The sequence below is a fragment of the Coturnix japonica genome, chromosome Z (genome assembly GCF_054131305.1).
Source record: "Coturnix japonica strain WE chromosome Z, WE-NBRP24, whole genome shotgun sequence".
Taxonomy (NCBI): domain Eukaryota; kingdom Metazoa; phylum Chordata; class Aves; order Galliformes; family Phasianidae; genus Coturnix; species Coturnix japonica.
Genome location: NC_140702.1, coordinates 57550547 through 57569464, shown reverse-complemented (window position 1 = coordinate 57569464; position 18918 = coordinate 57550547). Strand labels below are relative to the sequence as shown.

Here is an 18918-nt window from a genome sequence, read left to right as displayed (position 1 = left end):
TCATCTCTTAATGGGCAAAGTGCCTGGAAGAGTTTGCACACACTCTTCAGTTTCTATGAAACACACGTTCTTTCCTACAGTAAATGTTAGATGAGCCTAACAGTCCCTTACCTCTCTGCACTATAAGCTATTGTAGAAGCTAATCAAATACTTTATTTCCTTGTTCTTTGTGAGCAGAACTGGCATAGATTTGGAACAATAATTTTTAAGTACATACATTTGTATGTAGAACAGAAGAAAACATTTTTCTGATTCTTTTATAACATTAAGCCATCCATTTCTTTTCATTCCAGATTTTCTTTTCATGGGCATGAATACAATATTACATATCTTCCATTTATCAATAGACAATATTCTGTGTATCAGTAAAATCTTAGGTTAATTCCTTTCAGTATAAAAACCCTGGGTGATTGTATTGCTGGATAGAGCTCACTGAGATTCAAATGACTGTTTTCTGTTTTGTAGCTTCTTTTTTTCTTCTTTTTTTTTTTTTTTTGGTACATCAAAAAGCATGAAAACATTAAAGACATACCTCCAAAATAAAACTAAACTAAAATACTTTGCTTCAACCTCCACGGCTGATATTAGATATTACAGTATTTTGTAATCACAAAATAAATCAGATAGCTCAAGTTGACCTCCTCTTTCTGCTTTGTTCCTGACTGAATTAGATGTTTGATGCACTTGTGAATCAATTCCTGAGCCAACCATAGTGTTTGTTCTGTGTATTAATGTACTTTCCAATTCATTGAGACAGATATATTTTCTGGTATTTCTAACTTCTGGCTGGTTTAATATATTGTCTTTTGTCTGTCAGAAATCAAAGCCAAAATATTATGCCTGGAGTTTGTGGTGGCCAAAAAGCGTGGACACCAATGGTTCTTTTGGTTTTGTTGAAGAATGGACTCTTCAAGCTTGAATGCATGTTTGAACCTTAGTTTTCATGCCCAGAAAGATAGTTAATGATTTATCACACAATCAATTTATATGCAGCTAGAAGGCAATTGAATGAAAAAGAACTCTGACAGCCACTGTAGATTAAGACAAATTACATTCACCCAGTGTGATTCTGTTCTTTAGCAAGAGAACTGAACTAGCATTTGGAGAAAAGCTGAGAATTTTATGTAACTGATAATAGGAAAGCTTATGGTAGTGTCCTGTGGCTTGCAAACTAGAGAAATGTGGGTTTGATTAAAGTAGTACAATCCAAGAATCCAGCTGGTTTAGATTTGTTTCCTGTACATGACCTAAGCAAGTTTATGTGATGATCTTAATTTATGTGTTGAAATAGGAAATAATAACAGAATGTGAGGCTGACAGTAATCTGAAGAGGGCTCTACAGGCTTAGCAGAGTAGTTGAGATTTAATGCAGGCAAGCACAAAGTTGTTAGAAGCAATAAATAAGCTGTGGAAATGTAAACAGGTTAGCAGCTGTGCTAATGGCTTTTAGGAGAGAACTTGATGGTTGAGGAACCAGAACATCTGTAGATCTATGAGCCCTGTGAAGATGCATCCCAGAGTTCTGAGGGAATTAGCTGATGTAGTTGCCAAACCACTATCAATGATATTTGAAAAGCAATTGCAGTCAGGTAATATTCCTTGTGACTGGAAAAAAAAAAGGCAATGTCACACCCATTTTTCAAAAGGGTAGAAAGGACACTCCAGGGAACTGCCAACCTATCAGCCTCACCTCAGTGCTAGGGAAGATTATGGAACAGATCCTCCTGGAAGCTATACTGAGACATATAGAAGAGGAAGGTGATATGAGACAATCCTTGACAGACCTTCTATGATAGCATAACTGCATCAATGGATGAGAGAAGAGCCACTGATGTTATCGTTCCGGATTTCAGTATGACCTTTGACACAGTCCCCCTTTCCAAATTCTTTCCAAAATGTGATGAGTATGGTGGATAGCATGCTAGACATAGAATCAAAGAGTCGCTCAGTTTGGAAGGGACCTTAAAGATCATCAAGTCCAACCACAACCTAATCGTACTACCCTAACTCTTAAAACTCTCCACTAAATCATACCCCTGAGCACCACATCCAAACGGTTTTTAAACACATCCAGGGGTGGTGACTCAGCCACCTCCCTGGGGAGCCTATTCCAGTGCTTAACAACCCTTTCTGTAAAGAAGTTTTCTTGATATCCAACCTAAACTTACCCTGGTGCAACTTGAAGCCATTTCCCTTAGTCCTGTCACTTGTAGCCAGTGAGAAGAGACCAACTGCACTCTTGCTGCAGTCACACTCCAGATATTGAAAGAGAGCAATAAGGTCTCCCCTCAGCCTTCTTTACCCCAGACTAAACAGCCCCAGTTCCTTCAGTCTCTCCTCATAGAGCATATTCATTCTCCAAGCCCTTCACCAACCCTGTTGCATTTCTTTGGACCTGCTCCAGCACCTCAATGTTATTTCTGTACTGAGGTGCTCAGAACTGGTCACAGAATCACACAGAATCACAGAATTACCCGGGTTGGAAGGGACCTCAAGGATCATGTAGTTCCAACCCCCCTGCCTAGCAGGGCCACCAAACATACACATTTACTAGATCAGGTTGCCCAGGGCCCCGTCCAGCCTGGTCTTGAACACCTCCAAGGACGGGGCATCCACAACCTCACTGGGCAGCCTGTTCCAGGACCTAACCACCCTTCTAGTAAAGTACCTTCTAGTACCTTCTAGTAAAGTAAAGGTCAAAGTACTCAAGGTGAGGCCTCATCAATGCTGAGTACAGGGACAGGATGACTTCCCTAGTCCTGCTCACCATACCATTGCTGATAGAAGCCATTATGCCCTTGGTCTCCTTGGTCACCTGGACACACTGCTGGCTCATATTCAGCTGACTGTCCATCAGCACACCAAGGTCCCTTTCCATCTGGTAGATTTCCAGCTACTCTTCCCCATACCTGTAGGGTTGCTGTAGGGAACTTAACTGGTAAAGACCTCCCTGTCTCATGGGCTATATGTAATTTACCTGGGGATGAAGAGAATGCACAACCTGTAACAGCAGTATGCAAGGCTGAACTGCTGACTGAGCTCTGCCTGTTGTGATAATGCATGCAGGCCATAAGAATGCATGAAGGTAAGCTGAAATATCAAATTGATAGGAAACGCTTGGCATGCTGAATGACTAGATACAACTCAATATGAAACTTTTCTGCTTTATTTGCTATCCTATGCATGTGAGATCTATTGTGCAAGCAATGTGAATTCTGGGTGTGTTACAGAATGATAATTTTGAAACTAAAATAAAAAATATAAAGAAACAAAATGCATTCTATTGTTTCATATGTGTGGCAAAGTCAGTGACTGTCTTTTTCAACAGCTGACTCTTGCTTTTCTTTTTTTGTTAATGTTACAGATTAATGTTTGTGCTGCATAGCTGCATGTCTACTCAGAAATTCTGCTTTCTTATTAACATGTCTCTTGACAGTAAAAAAGGAAAATATGTGATATAAATGAATGTTGAAAAATGCAAGTAGATGGTTTAATGTGATGTGCATTTTTTTTTTTGGAAAATCCTAGGCTTATGACTATTTTAGACAGCATATGTATGTGTGTGTATAAAGCTCTAATTTATTACATTTATTTGTTTATTTATTAGCAATTGAAATTCCTGTTGTAGCAATTATCATTCCTGTTGGCCTGTGAGACCTTTAAGAAAGTAATGCAGAGGCCTTGAGTTACATAAATCTAACTCCAAACTTTTCAGAAAAAAACTTGCAATGTAATTTAATTTATGCCTCTTTTTACTAATTTATGTGATGACTGTGTTTCAAAAGTTTGCCCAGCGTATAATATATCTGCATTTTTAGGCTAGAGATTTGGACAAAGCTGATGCCTATGCTTACAAAACTGGTTAGGACTCGAGTTTTAGACTTGTTATCATTCTTTTACCTACTATGCTATTACACAAAAAGCTGGCTAGGATTTTCTGTGTGATACAGTATAGCTGTAGCTTCTTTGATAAGTAAAGGTGTATCTCCTGCTTTATTCCTTTCTGTTTTCAGTAATATCTACCTGTTTTGTAACTCATCTGACATAACCATCACAATGTTGTTTTCAGACCAGACATTTATCATCTTAGTGAAATTTCTGATATTAAATAAAAATGTTAGGAAAGTCACAATGAGATTGTCAATTTAAGAGAATCCTGTGATACGTTGTAGGATGTGTGGTTTGAACAAACATATAACATGATTTTGTATTTTCCTTAATCTCTTAATACCTTTCAATATAGGCAAAATCAAATGCCTATTCGAAAACCTTCTTGGATTTCAACTAATAAGTGTCTTCCAAAAAGTAAATTTTGAAAGCCACCAACTGTGTTGGCAAATAGATAAGCATTACAGCTGCATCGTTATTACTTTTTTTAATTTAGTAATGAAGATTTACTTTTAAATAGCTTTATGACCGACACAAATCAACAAAAGCCAGGAAATTTGAAGCAGATGCTTACATTCTGGGCCATGTTTGTGACTTGGTAAGGGTCAATATTATCCATTAACACTGCAGGAGTTGCATAAATGCAGAATGGAAGATTGATAGACTCTAACTCCAGTATTTGCTATTTCAGTCCCATATTTTCAGGGAATGACACTGATGTACTTCTCCTACCATAAAATCACTTTCAGACTCACTTGCTCATTCTGTCATCATGTTTTTCTCTCTTCATAGAGAACTACATACTGCTGCTTTCTTTTCTTTCTTTTTTTTTTCTTTTTTTTTTTTTTGGTTATATAATCATTTGAAGTGATTTCTGTGTGCTTTGCTGATTCACTAAACATCTGCAACTCAAATTTTGTCCAGCAGTAAATCAAGGATTTTTATGAAAACTCATCATATTAGTGTCCCTCAAAAGTTATATCTTTCCTCTTCTGGTGACTAGTGAAACATCTCTGAGTCCAAATAAAGAAGAGGAAAAACGTAAGATTTTGAAAGTGTAGATTCTTGATTATGCTGCCAACTGCAATATCAGATGTTATATTGTAAAAACTATAAGAGCAATATTCTTATATGAAATTAGTGTCTGTCCTTTGGATATGTGTTGCAGCTGCTGTGAGTCTATTTTCAGGCTGAAACTGTTTTGTGAGTGGTTTGGAAATCCGAAAATTACCTCTGAACATCCAAATCTCATTTTTAAGAATTTTTTAAAATATATATATATATAATTAATACTTACAAAATAAAATATGACACATACCCAGTAAATGTTATCAATGTGTATCTGATGACTGCTTCCTACTCATATGTAAATTTTTAAAGAATGTAACAGCTTTTACCTGTGGTCATCTGATTTCATAGAAACCAATAGCATGCTCTCATCATGAACAAGGCAGGCTGCCCACAGAGCTACATTAGGAACACCGCAGCCATCGGATTACTGGAAGCAGTTATTTTCCTCAGAATTTGTGAGTTAACAGGATGCTTTCTGTATTTGAAGAGGGATTAGAAAAAGCCAGACAAGGTCTACTGGAGGGCTACCAAGGCAGAGTGAGGAGAGGCTGAAGGAGCTAATCTTGTTTGCTTAAAGAGAAGAAAAACTCCGGAGCTGTAAAAACAAGAAAAAGGGCAGTGACCACAAATTGTGTCTTCGAGGCCCCTGAGTGCTTCTTTTTGACTTTTGATTTTTTTATTTTTCTTTTTTTATTGGGAGGGTAGCACAATGCTTCAGTGTGTTGCCTGGAGGTGTCTGAGGTGTTCACGCTTGGGGATTATTAGACTAGTGAGACAAAGTCACATCTGAGATACAATATGATATTGATAGCCCATTTCCCAGCAGGAAATTGGGTGAGGTGACCTTCAGAAACTCCTTCCCTGTGGATTTCTGTGATTCTGTAGTTCATGCTGCAATACCTGGCACAGCAGTAATTTTCTGTACAATAAAAACTGTTTTATGAGGGACTAGTATTAGCCCTTTTTTTTTTTTTTTTTTTCATAAAAAGTGTATATGTTCCTGTTACTGCAGCACAACATACATGTACACCAAGGAATGAAATCTATATAGAGCTCTTTAGCTTTAAAAATTCTTGTAACCACTATCTGTGTAAAAATTCTGAGATCAGATTCCATTCAGTTTTTTCATATATTCAGCTGCATAGATTTCTCTCTCTCTCTAACATATCATTCAGTCACGATAGTGTGGTGAACCCTGAAGCAGTTATATGTTCTTTTAACAATTGTGTGTCAGACAGAAAGGATCATCCAAGACACTGACATCAGGTAAAATTTATTTCCCACAGAATATGTCTGAATTTTGAAAAGTCAGCTCTATGAATGATAGAAAACTTGTACTTTATGAAAATTGCACTTTGTACACTTATGTGCTTTAGAGCAGATGCATTTCAGCAGATTCTTAAAGCTATCCTAGAAAACTTGACAGCTGAAAATATGCAAAATATCTAGGTCTCTAACGAGGAGGAAAGTCGACCAAAAAACCACACCCAAACAAACAAACAAACAAAAAAAACAAAAAAAAAAAACCCAAAACAACAACAACAACAACAAAAACAGAAGAGTGCAACTGTCCAAAGTCAGTATTTTACTACATAGTTGATTAAATTATTAAATAATACAAAATAATCTCCACAGAGTCAAAATCTGATCAGAAATGGTAAAAAATGTCTTGATACTTTCTTACCATCATAAGAAACATAAAATCAATGCACTCCGCAGCTGTGCTTCCTGATCTCAACACTGATTGACTGATGATTCAGCTTCATCTGTTACAGTCAAGTCCCGATTTACAGAAATATCACTGAAGTAATTTCCAAAATATCTTTATTCATTCAACTAAATATTGTCTCTTCTCTGAAATTGTGAAGCTGATAAAAATGACTTAGTGTTCTGGCAACTGGCAGCAAAGTAGCATAGTACTCAATATTTTATTCAAATATAACCTTGCAATACAATAGAGAATCAGAACTGTTACATAATTTAAGAATATCAAAGAACAGAATCTATGACTTACACCTTTCAGATAGAACAGTTAGAAGTTCTGTTATGAAACCTACATTGAAGGTGACCATTGTGAGCTTTCAGATCTCTATTTTACATTTACTTGTGTTTCAAAAAATGTCAGTAGTTTGTTGTTGTTGGTTTTTTTTTTTCCCAAAATCTTATTTTTAAAGAGACAAATTTCTGTACAATGCCCTACATTTCCTTTACTAGTAAATGCAGATGTTAAAGTGTGTCACTTGTTCACAGAGTAATACAGAAGAAACAACTGGACTTGGCCCTTATGGGGTCAAGATAATATTTGACATAAATCCAGACCTCAGAATTTTTATACAGATTTTCATAAGGACTGTATTTTTAGAAGGGAAGAATAATTTTTGGATGAAAACATTGTAAATACAAAATGCATTGACTCGTCCTGACTAAAAAATGCTAAAGATGGTGAATATTTTACTCTTGTTCCCATTTATGGTGATCAGAATAACCATGTTGAATACTTGCTGGAAATGCAAAAATCAGCAGGGTGGTATGATCCTTCATGTTTATGAGGGTTTGGAAAGAAGTTTTCAGTGACTCAGTTTCAGACCCTCTTTCAGCAGCTTTTTTATTTACAATTCAGTTCATCAGTTTCAACTCATTTTTTCAGTATCAGTGCAGTCACAAGTTTATTGTAGGAGCAGCCAATCCTAGACAATTCAGTATCTCTTTTCTGGAATAATATAGGTACGAGCAAGCCCTTTTTTCTCTTTTCCTATTTACTTTCTTTCTTTTCCCTTTTTTTTTCTTTTACTTTGGCTAGATGAATAAACTGTTTCAAAGGAAGAAAAGAGGAATATATTATTGTTATCAAAACTGTGTGGATGATCTGTGTGCTTTAGTGCACAATAAAAGTACTTTCAGCTAGTTTAACCTTTTGGCCTTCTGTTGTGCCTGCCTTCAAAGGAAGAACAAGCATGCCATAGTGTTGAATCACTTCAGGTCTGTAAGGCATTTTTGGTATGAAAAAAAAGAAGAGAACTTATTTCCTGCAAAATCTGAATGCTTCATTTGCTTTCTTACACAAATGAAGAGTTTTTTGTACTTTGAAAATTTGAGAGTCCATTCTAAACAGTAAAACATTATTGGCAAGAGTGAAAGCATACAGATGCTTTTCTCAAATTCATTGAGTTTCTGGTAATGATTTCCAAAGAAAGATTGATTTACTATGAGAGGAATAAAAAAATAAAAATACAAATAAAAATAAAGGAGTTTATAATAAGAGTAAATATATTAAGTGTTCCTTAAGACCAGAAAAATCTGATCAGGTATTTCTGTCAGATTGTATTTTTTCTATGTAGCACTCACCTGGTACTGCAAAATTTCAAACCATTCCACAAATGCAAACCAAAACTCTATGAAATACGTTAGCTGCTTAACCAAATAAATCATTTGAGTTAAACTAGGCTACTTCAGTCACACAAAGATTTAAAGTGGTAAGGATACTTTTGTGGGATATACATTCTAAAATTATGGTTGTATAGCATTGTAATTATGTGTATGCACTCAGAGTTAGGCCAGTTACATACAGATTGTATGTCAGTGAAGGTATTATTTCAGTGGTAGTATTTATAATGGTTATTTATGAGGTTAGCAAACTTACTTGGATTAAACCACTCTAATCATTAAATGCTGTATAACTAGACTTCAGCAAATATTTTGGAACAAGCTGCTATTAAAATACAAATAACAAATCATATTCTTGAGAGCATTACCCAAATGCTCCTTGAACTTCTGCAATACAGGGCCATAACTACTGCCCTGTGCAGCCTGTTCTAGGAAACAACCACCCTCTGGTGCAGACCCTGTCCCCAACCCAAAGCCGTTCCTCCCCATGCCATTTCCTTTGACCCTGTCGCTGTCATAGAGAGCAGAGCTCTGCGTTGCCCTCTGCTCCCTGTGAGAAGCTGCAGCTGCCATCAGGCCTCCCCTCAGCTCCTCTGCTCTGAACTGAGCACACCCAGTGGCATTGGTTGCTCCCCTCACACCTTGCCCTCCAAACTATCCACCATCTTTGTAGCCCCCCCTTTGGACACAGTCTAATAGTTTTATATACTTTTTATGTTGTGGCACCCAAACCCTCCAAGAGGAGAGGCTGCACAGCGCCGAGCAGAAGGGACAGCCCCACTCGTTGCCCGCTGGCAGTGCTGAGACAGGGGCACCCCAGAGTATGGTTGGACCTTTGGGCTCCCAGGGCACACTGCTGCCTCATGCCCAACTTGCCATCAACCAGAAACATTTCTGCTGGGCTGCTCTCCAGCCTCTCATGCACCAGTGTGACAGACATCCAGGTAGAAAGATTAGAACTTGCTCTTGTTAAATTTCAAGGTTGGTGATTGTCCAGACCTCTAATTTGTCAAGATCTCTCCACAAGGCTTCTCTTCAATCAAGGGATTCCAGAGTTCCTCCATGTTTACTGTTAATCTGCAAACTCAGTATACATATGAGTCTTGCATCTGGTCAATTAATAAAAATTTAGAAGACAACTGGCCCTAAAATGGAGGCCTGTGCAACCTCACCTGGCAGTGAGTCTGATGTAAACCCATTTACCATAACCCTTTCAGCCCAAACCATCAGTTAATTGTTCACTCACTGCATTATGTTTTTGCCTACCTATGCATTGGACATCTTGTCCAGAAAGATACTGCGAGAAACAGTATTTAAAATGCTGTACTGAAATCCAACAAGATTGCGTTGGTTGGCTTCCTTTGGTCAATTAGGTGGGTAACCTTATCATGAAAGGAAAGCAATTCAGTTAAAAAGGACTTTCCTCTCTTTCATTGAATCTACTGCTATGTTCTCTTTCAAGTGTTTTTCAGGGACTCTGAAAATAATCATCTTCATAATTTTAGCAAGCACTGAGGTGAGTCTGACGGGCCTGTAACTACCACAGTCTTCTTTCTTGCCATCTTGAATCTGGGACAACATTTTCCATCTTCCAGTAGGCTGAACAGGATCCAGTCAGAGGTGAAGAACACATTAAACAACTCTCAGTTATCTATGTACTCATTCATGAGGTGACAAACCCCATCAAGTGAAAAACCAGTGTCTCTGGTACTTTTGCTGTTAACATAAAATCTCTTCTAAGTTGTCCCTAGTAGCACTGGCCATCTTGAAATTTAATTCATCTTTGAACACACACTTTCTCCCTACAATGGTCAACATCATCTGTGTTGTCCTTCCATGTGCTCCCACCTCACTTCCAAGCTCTCAAAGAAAATCCTCACTCAGCCAAGCTTTTTGACTTAATTTGGAGTTGCCTCCTCCAGTGCTTTACAAGGTGGTACTTTAAAGGTGCCTAGCACTAATTTACTCCATTGATTTCAAAAGCAGAATTCCAGAGGACCTTACTAACTGCCAAACTGAACATCCTGAAGTCTGCTCTCCTAATACCCAGGGTAGAAGTTTTGTTGACACTTATTTTCCTATTGCCAAGGCCTTTGAACTTGAAGATTTATGATTACTGTGGCCTCCATTTACCAATTCACTAAGATCCAAAAAGTCTAAGAGGGCTCTTTCCTTTATGTCTCTCCTAGTACCTCTACAAAGAAGTTACCATCAGCATGTCTTAGGATTTTCCTGGAGCTGTTCATATCAGCTGTGTGGTATTCCCAGTTAACACCTGACAAGCTGAAGTAACTTTTAAGTAATAAGGACAGGATTGTTGTTAGAGAGCAACATGTAGTATTGAGTCCTGTTAAGGTATACTGATAATGCTCGTAAGATATTTATATTTTTTCTCCTAAAATTTATGAAACAAAATATCTATGGTATCTCATTTATATTTTAGCTTCAGTTCACTGTTCATCACCTGTAAAACAAGCAACTCATGTATTTCATGTAAAGTTTATTCTGCAAAATACACAGAAGTCACTCCATTTCAGTACAGCTCTGCGCTTCCAACCATTGCACTAGAATCACTGAATCATGTTAAATTCTTTTGTCCTATTAAAAGCTCAGAAAACCTAACAGACAATTCATTTTGTCCCTCTTTAAATCACAGCTTCTACTCTTTCTCCAGTTTAGAGGAAATACGGATCTGAATGATCTAGTCAAGAATGCATTGCTGTTTTAGATGTAATCCATCGAAGATAAATGGTTTTTATGACTTCGAACGCTAGAGGGCACAAAAGCATGTTTCCAGCGGAACAAACGCCCTGCAGATAAAGTACTTCTGAGATCCCATAGATTTCATTATCTCAATAACTATGAGAAGCTGCATTGTTTTATAGCATCAGCAAGACTGAAAGGCTCTTCTGGAAATTACCTAGTCCCATCAGCTGCTCAGTCAGGGTGACCTGACCATGTCGCTGGGTAATATTACTGTTTTATTTATAATTCTGATTCATCGCAAATATGGTGAATTATAAATGTAATTTTCATCTTAATTTTCTGAAAGAGGAAAATCAGTGGAGATAAATATAGAGGAAAAAAATGACATAAAAGCAAATATTGCTAATATTAGAGTCAAGCACTTTTTGTTGTTGTTCACTTTTTTAAAATGAGCACTTTTTACTTCAAACTGGATAACTTGTTTTTCAGTGAGCTGGTGAGAAATAAAACAAAACAAATACTGACACAGGTATTTAAATTTATATTTAATAAGTAGCTACAAAAACGAGGGTTTGTTTTTAATACAAAACATGCCTTTTGAGTAAATTTATTCAAAGAAAGCTTAGCATATCAGAGGAAGCTCACATTTTAAATCATTATTTACGTATTTTGTACAAAAGTGTTGATGGCCATTCATTTCTTGCAAGCAATCCTGTCTTTCCTCAGAAAGGTGAGCACAGTGAGGCGGTGGATGCTGCGTTTCAGCAGTAGTGATAGCAACAGCATGTCACCTCTGCTGGTGCAAATTTTTACGAGTACTGCATGCAGGCCTCTTCTTTGTTGCTGGCAAAAAATGCATAGCTAATGGTGGTGACTGTGTTGAAAACGAATATTTTGAAGCTAAGAATTTGTTCTATTAAATAGTGGGGGTTTTTGTTGTTTGTTTGTTTGTATTATATTTGTTGTGTTTTCCATGGAAATAAGTGGGAAGCATTACTCTCAGAGCAACTTATATATTTATATATATATATACCTTGTATACATATATACCTATGCTGAAGAAGGGACAAACAAATTCTTTATCAGATCAGTCTTGTTCTGAATTGATCCCTTTCCTCCTTTCTTTTGAATAAGACTTTGATACATTATACACCCTCACTTACAGTTTTAGAATTTATCTATAAAATTTTTATATTATATTTACAAAATATATTAAATTGCCAAATTGAGCACTGGGAGAATTAGTAAAGTTGAGTTGCATAGTCTTTAGACTCAGACTTCCAGTTAAAAAGTGTTCCAATTTGTGTTGGCCATATCAATTTTGTCTTCCTGTGAGTGGACATTGAAATACGATCTTTATTTCCATCTTTTCCAGAGATTGCTTTATTGTTCACATAATGAAAACAGAATTTCTTACGTATATCAATACTAAATTCAGTAATTATAATGCAGGCTATATACCTATTTTCTTCCCTTCACACTTTTAGATTGTAGGTAAACCATTTCAGTGTTTTATAAAGCTGCCCAGTTTTTGCCCTTGTCCTCAGGGGAAAATTTCTCAAATTAACTCTGATCTAAGTAGCTGATGCAGTCACTGTCCTTCTGTTGCAGCCAGCTACAAGTAGAGTGGGTTCTGCCAAATAGTTCTAGAAATCCCACTGAAAGTATATATGATTAGAAGTGTACAGGGCAAAGAATTACTCTAACTTATGAATACTTGTCAGGTCTTTCAGGAGTTAAGGGATTGTTCAAGATCCCTAGGAACAACCAAAAGCTTTCCTAGTTAATTTGCTGATTATAGCCTTTGCTTATTTGTGAAATCTCCTTTCAGTGAGCCAGATTCAAACATGAGTCAGTGGTGCCTAGTAATCATTTGTACAAGCTCTTCAATTTCATTTGGACTAAAATTAGGTTCCTCTGTAATTCTTGAGATGTCATTTGTCCTTGAAGTATATCAGCGCACCTTGAAAGAATGGATAAAAAAAGAAGAGCTTAGATTTATGCATTAATTTAAATATATATTTTAAGTAATTATAATATATTAAAAATATATTTAAAGTAATTAAAAAAAAAAAAACAACAAAAAAACCCCACAACCTATATTGCTTTTCCCTTACCCTCCCTCCCACTCCCCTTACATCCTTCCTGTCCCATCCTCTCTCCTTTCCTCTTTTCCCCTCTCTTCCTCCCTCCTCTCACTTCACCTTCCCCCTTCCCCTCCCCTTCCCCTTATTGTAGGTAGTGGTGTTGTGCATCTTTAAGGAAAGACCATTCCATTTATGCTGGTACATATTTGATGATTTTCTTCTTCCTGTCTGGTATTACTACTTCAGTTTCTAGGAAAGAATCTCTCACTTTTTAGTCTTACATTCAGCTCTCCCTGTTATTTACTTCCACAGTAGGTACAATTATTTTGTTTTCCAAGCAAGAACTTTCTGCTGCAGTGCATAGCTTTAGTAGAAATAATCAGAACACCAATTTTTCTTTTGTTTTAAAATATAGCTACCGTTTTTTAACAATAATTTCCATGCACTGGATTTTTGAGAGGCCACAAATGATTGAGGACCAGTTAGACATAATATTTTGTATATATATACATATATTACTTCAGGTAATTTTATCATTTGTTAGGCTAGGAGTGGGAAAAATATATTGCTCTAAATTTACCGTAAAATAAAATTCAGATGTTTTGTGATGTTTGCAGAATTTTTGGTTAAGTTTTGTATTTACAGATTCAACATATAAGAGAGGGAGTGCTTGTACACTTGAAGTTTGCATGTCTTTATTCTAGTAACTTTTAACTTATGATTTTAGGAAAGTTAAGTTGATTGCTGAGAATTTGGAAGGTAATGAAACCACTGCAAATTCACGAGCATAGTAGAATGGATATATAAAACACAGAGGAACCTGAGGCTATGCTGACTACCTTATCACCAAAAAGATATTGAGAGCACTCTTACGAATGCTCCAACCTTTGGAGTAGTATCAAATATTACAGAACACTTCAGAAACTGGTTTCAAGTGATGAAGTCTTAGAGAAATACTCCCAGTTAGCCATTCACACAATCACTTTTACATTTCATTTTGCCCTGGCAAGTTCAAATCCATACTACTGCCCGTGCAGGAAAGCACATGTCCAATGAAGTGGATCAGACTGATCTAGGATGGACCTGACACACAAGATCAAGGCACAAAAGAGAGGCTACTTAAATAAACCATGTTAAGAGTCACAGTGGCCAGGTGCTTGTTATACATCTGTCATGTGCTCTGTCAAATAGCACAGTGTGGATCAAGTCCATATGTTGGGTTCCCATATGGTGGATTTCAATCATGTGACCAATACATGGAACTAAGTCTGAGTAATGTCTGTGAAATCACCACAGCCACCACTCATGAGTCTCCAGTTACTTAAGGTGCAGACATACTATGAGGAATTGACAGAGGTTGGACTTTTGAGTTCTTAAAAGCTTCAGGACACATCTGGAAAAGTGAACTGATTCTTGATGTGTAAGGTTATCAGTAAACGTGCTTACTAGCAAGAGCTTTTAAACTCATGTGACTGCTTGACTGGCCCCAAAGTCAAGGGTAGGTTTGTACATTTTTAATTTAAGCTTCCCATTTTTAATCACAGAAAGTATTATTTTATGGTTCATTTATGTTAACATTTTCAGAAATAAGTAGCATCAGTTTTGGTATTTGAGAGAATAGTAGAATAGAGAATAGTAATAGTTGTCTCATTGTGGATCCTGTAAACCTGAAGCCATCAAAAATTATATAATGTAGTGCTGCTATTGGACATCTAAGAGTTCATCAGACCAATAATGCAATACATGTCAAAAACGTAGAGCAAAATTTACAATCACAGAACTGCATAGAGCATCAAAAATATTGCACTATAGATGTTCACTACAGTATGCAGCTCTATAAAAAACTCATTTATCATAGAATGCAATGATTGGTTTTACCTATTTTAAACAAAATTTTTTGTTTCCTCATGTTATCAAGCTTTTATTTCCACAAAGCATTGCATCCAAATAACTACTTAATGTACTTAATAAATCACTTTATGTTCTTTGAGTGCTTCAGGAATTGTTTTCTCTTCTTTTTTTCTTTCCTTCTTTGCTTCTTTCTTTCTTTCTTTGCTTCTTTCTTTCTTTCTTTCTTTGGGAAGAAAGATAGTTTTGTTTTGGTTTTTTTTCAGAAAGAAAGAAAGAAAGAAACAAGAGAGCCAAGCTGTTTCTCTGTTAAAGTTGTATTACAGAGTTGTTTCATTTCCTTGAATTTCCATAATTTTTTTTTTATTTTTCTTGATATGGTGATCTACTGCATGCAAAAATATAGTGACAATTAAGAGTTTTTTATATCAAGGTATAAACTTAGTCTGTAGTAATCTTGTTGTAAGAAGCTTATTTCTGTGACCTTATTGTGGTTGGCTGTGTTAGCAGGTTTGCTGAAATAATGAAGGAAGGGCACTTAAGGGGACAGAGAAAAGAGAGATGATAATAAGCATACTTCGTTCAATTTTCTTTGGAGAAAAAAAACAAAGAAAGAAAGAAAGAAAGAAAGAAAGAAAGAAAGAAAGAAAGAAAGAAAGAAAGAAAGAAAGAAAGAAAGAAAGAAAGAAAGAAAGAAAGAAAGAAAGAAAGAAAGAAAGAAAGAAAGAAAGAAAGAAAGAAAGAAAGAAAGAAAGAAAGAAAGAAAGAAAGAAAGAAAGAAAGAAAGAAAGAAAGAAAGAAAGAAAGAAAGAAAGAAAGAAAGAAAGAGAAAAAAAAAAAAGAGAAAGAAAAAGTGGGGAAAAAAATGAAAAGAAGGAGAAAGAGTTGATAAAAATTATTTTTAGAAATAGAATGTGAACAGGAAATATACCTGGCAATACCTAAATAGTTATTTAGGTTGCAAACACAAAAATTCAATCCACTTTGGTTTTATTTGACACAGAGTGATGATAGATTTTGGCAGGACTCCCATCCATTATTATTATTCACTTGTGCTTTAATTGACTATAGTAGTGATTCAAACTTAAATGCTATCCTAACTGTGAAGAAGTCTGTAGTTACCCAAAGAGCAGCTCATAACCCATTGCTTGAGCAGTCAAAGTTCAATTCCTGTGCATACTACACACTATATTACTATATTTAATTGCTTAAGAATTTTGTGACTTTTGGCCCAGAAACTGATTTTACTTATGGATCGGATACTTTCAAAGCTGATCTTATTCTTTGAATAAATGTATTGTCTATTGTATACTGGCTCTGTAGAGTATTTTTGTAAAATGTGGAAAATAGTTCCTTCAACAAACAAAATATACAGTTATAGAATGTATGTATTTTTTCTGAAAAATGTAATTTCTCACTTTACTCTTTTTTAATAACAGCACATTTCATCTATTCATTACTGATTGATAGACTTTTCCCTGAGAGTTTACTATTTTGTCTTTCCAACTTTGCTGATAGAGCCCAGAATATTCCTGAATTATCATTTTTATGCGTGTGAATACTCAGCTTCTTCTCCATGGCTTTTCTTATGAGCACTGTCAGGGCACTTGATACCATCCTTCTGTAGAAGAAGGGAGGCTAGATAATGCTACTGGCCTTGTAGACCATACGAAAGTTGGTGTTAGAATTGAAATGTAGGTTCTTATTCACATTACCCTGTACTAATACTAGGCTAAAATGAGTTTAAGCTTGAATTAATTGAAAACAGTAGAACAAAGAAATAGATACCAAATCTGAGTATCTGAATTCTGTTTGGAATTCAGAGTGACCCTTGCTAAGAGCAACCTGAGTTCAGCTATCAGTCACTGGCAGTTATTCAGTAAGGGGAATGGTGTCTTTGCGAAAAGCTGCCAAGAGGCCTGAAAATTACCAGTCTGAGACTTACTTTCTTAGAGTGGCTGATCTCTTATAGATAATTAAGCCCTTTCAGAAAAGCTGCTTAGTGATATAAACTGATTCTCTTTAGAAACTGTGAGGAAGGAAGACACATTTGAAGAGTGTTAAGAATTAAACAAAGAGCAATTTAGGGATTTAAGGACATTTTCAGTATCAGTTTTATTTCCTGGCTACTGTCTTTTTATGTTGCTGAAGGGAAGAACATTAGGAGAACAGAGGAAATTTTAACTGTAGATAGTGTTTTGGGGGTTCTTATTTTATTTATTGTTGTTTTATAAATATATATACATTCTTTTTAGCTGTTTGATGCCAACCTTTTCAAATGTATTCTGCAGAAAAATAGACATTTTTAACCAATTATGAAGAGCTTGAAAGCCTTTTTCAGGGCTGCAATGAATAGTCAAGAGTGCTGGCCGTTTCTCTTTTGCAATAGTTCTACAGTTCTGTGCTCTTTAGTGCCCGATATAACTAGCCAAGGATTTACCATAAGAGTACCCACTTGAATAATGAGATAAGAGGCCTGAATATAGGAAGCGTTTGCGCAAAGGGCAAGTCTCATGCAGCAGGAAATCCCAGTTATCCCTTCTAGTCTGTGCTCTCAGCGAGCCACATCTCTGCCAAAGCATACCATAGGGAAAGGACGTTCCCTTACACAGTTACAAGTGCTTCATGACTAGTGCGGGTCACATCCAGTGCAACTGTCCTGCTTCCCCGCTGATTAATAGATTTCTTAGACAATTTTAGAATTTTATCTTTGCTGATGGCCTTTCTGTGGGATCCTTTTGGAGGCTATATCCCTCGTCCATCTCTAAGAAATAAGATGAGATTTCGCTTTTTGAAGTCCTACAGGTATCTCTTCTACTGGCTTGTGGTGTAATTGACATAGATCATAAAGGCAACTGTTTTTGTTGTTGTTATTCTATTTTATTTTTTTTTTTACAGGATTTTAGTATGTAAGAGCCTGGGAATGTCTTGTGTTAGTTTTGACTCCTGTTATCTCCTTGAGTTCATAAGGGCTTTGCTGAACCTGTATAGTAGGAAAATAGTTTCCATGTTATTGTGTAATAGAATGAATAAGGGACCATGGAAGTTTATGAAACTGCCCTCCACATCAGAGAAAAGGCACAGAGTAAGATTTAGGTCATTGTTCCTGTGAAAATACTCATTCTAGATAAGTACTTATCGTATGATAATTTATATGGTTATAAAAATGACCCCTTACTAAGTCAGAAGTAGTTGATCTTTTACTTGTTTGCATAGCCAGAAAGCCTATTTATTAAATATTTTTGTGTTCAACATGTAAAAAGTGTAATCACAATAAAAATACAGATTCTGTTTTTACCTTAGATTATATTCAAAAATGAAATAGAAAAGTATTTCTTGTACAGCTTTCTGCAAATGGATAGATATTTGTATTCCAGTTTCTTTGCCTTTATCTGTAATAGATGTAGAAATAAATTTAAAGATTAATTTTTTAAAAGATCATCCTACTTGTAAATAAGACTTTGTAGAACTTGTTAAGTATGATCTCCTCTATTCGCTGAGACATGGTCGCATTTGTGTGCACATATGTAAAATATCAAATACCTATGAGGATAACTGCTGTAAGTGTATCAGCGGCAAATACTATCAATGTAAATACTGTCAAGAATTGGCTTGATACAATCCAGCATCTCACAGTGCTTTCTTTGCCAAAACTAAATAGTTTATGCACAGGGAGCTGTTTTTATCACAAAGTAAAAATAGCAAATAATGGAATTTGAGTAGAGAATAAAAATATGGTATATGTTATAATTTTTTTTTTTTATTATTATTATTTTTTCGTTCATAATTGGATCATATAATTTGATTAAGGCAATATTTTTATCTTTTTTTTTTCTTCTAAAATCCTAGTAATATATTTTAGAATCTAATATCAGTGTTTCTGAAGAAAAAGAAATTACATCAGATAGCACGTTAATGTGGAGTATCCTTTTGT

At 35.8% G+C, this 18918-nt stretch overlaps 1 protein-coding gene across 5 annotated transcripts in view; it reads left to right on the top strand.

Annotated features, from left to right (window-relative positions):
- Positions 1-18918, top strand: part of PDE4D (phosphodiesterase 4D) — a 550822-nt gene that overhangs the window by 370213 nt on the left and 161691 nt on the right. Inside the window, exon 1 of one of the 5 annotated variants that reach the window (XM_015848748.3) lies at positions 17618-17789. The exons of the other annotated variants lie outside the window; for them this stretch is intronic. Within the exon in view, the coding sequence (XP_015704234.1) occupies positions 17701-17789 (89 nt within the window). The 5' untranslated portion in view covers positions 17618-17700. Of the gene's footprint in view, positions 1-17617; positions 17790-18918 lie in introns of those variants that run through there. 5 annotated transcript variants of the gene reach the window in all.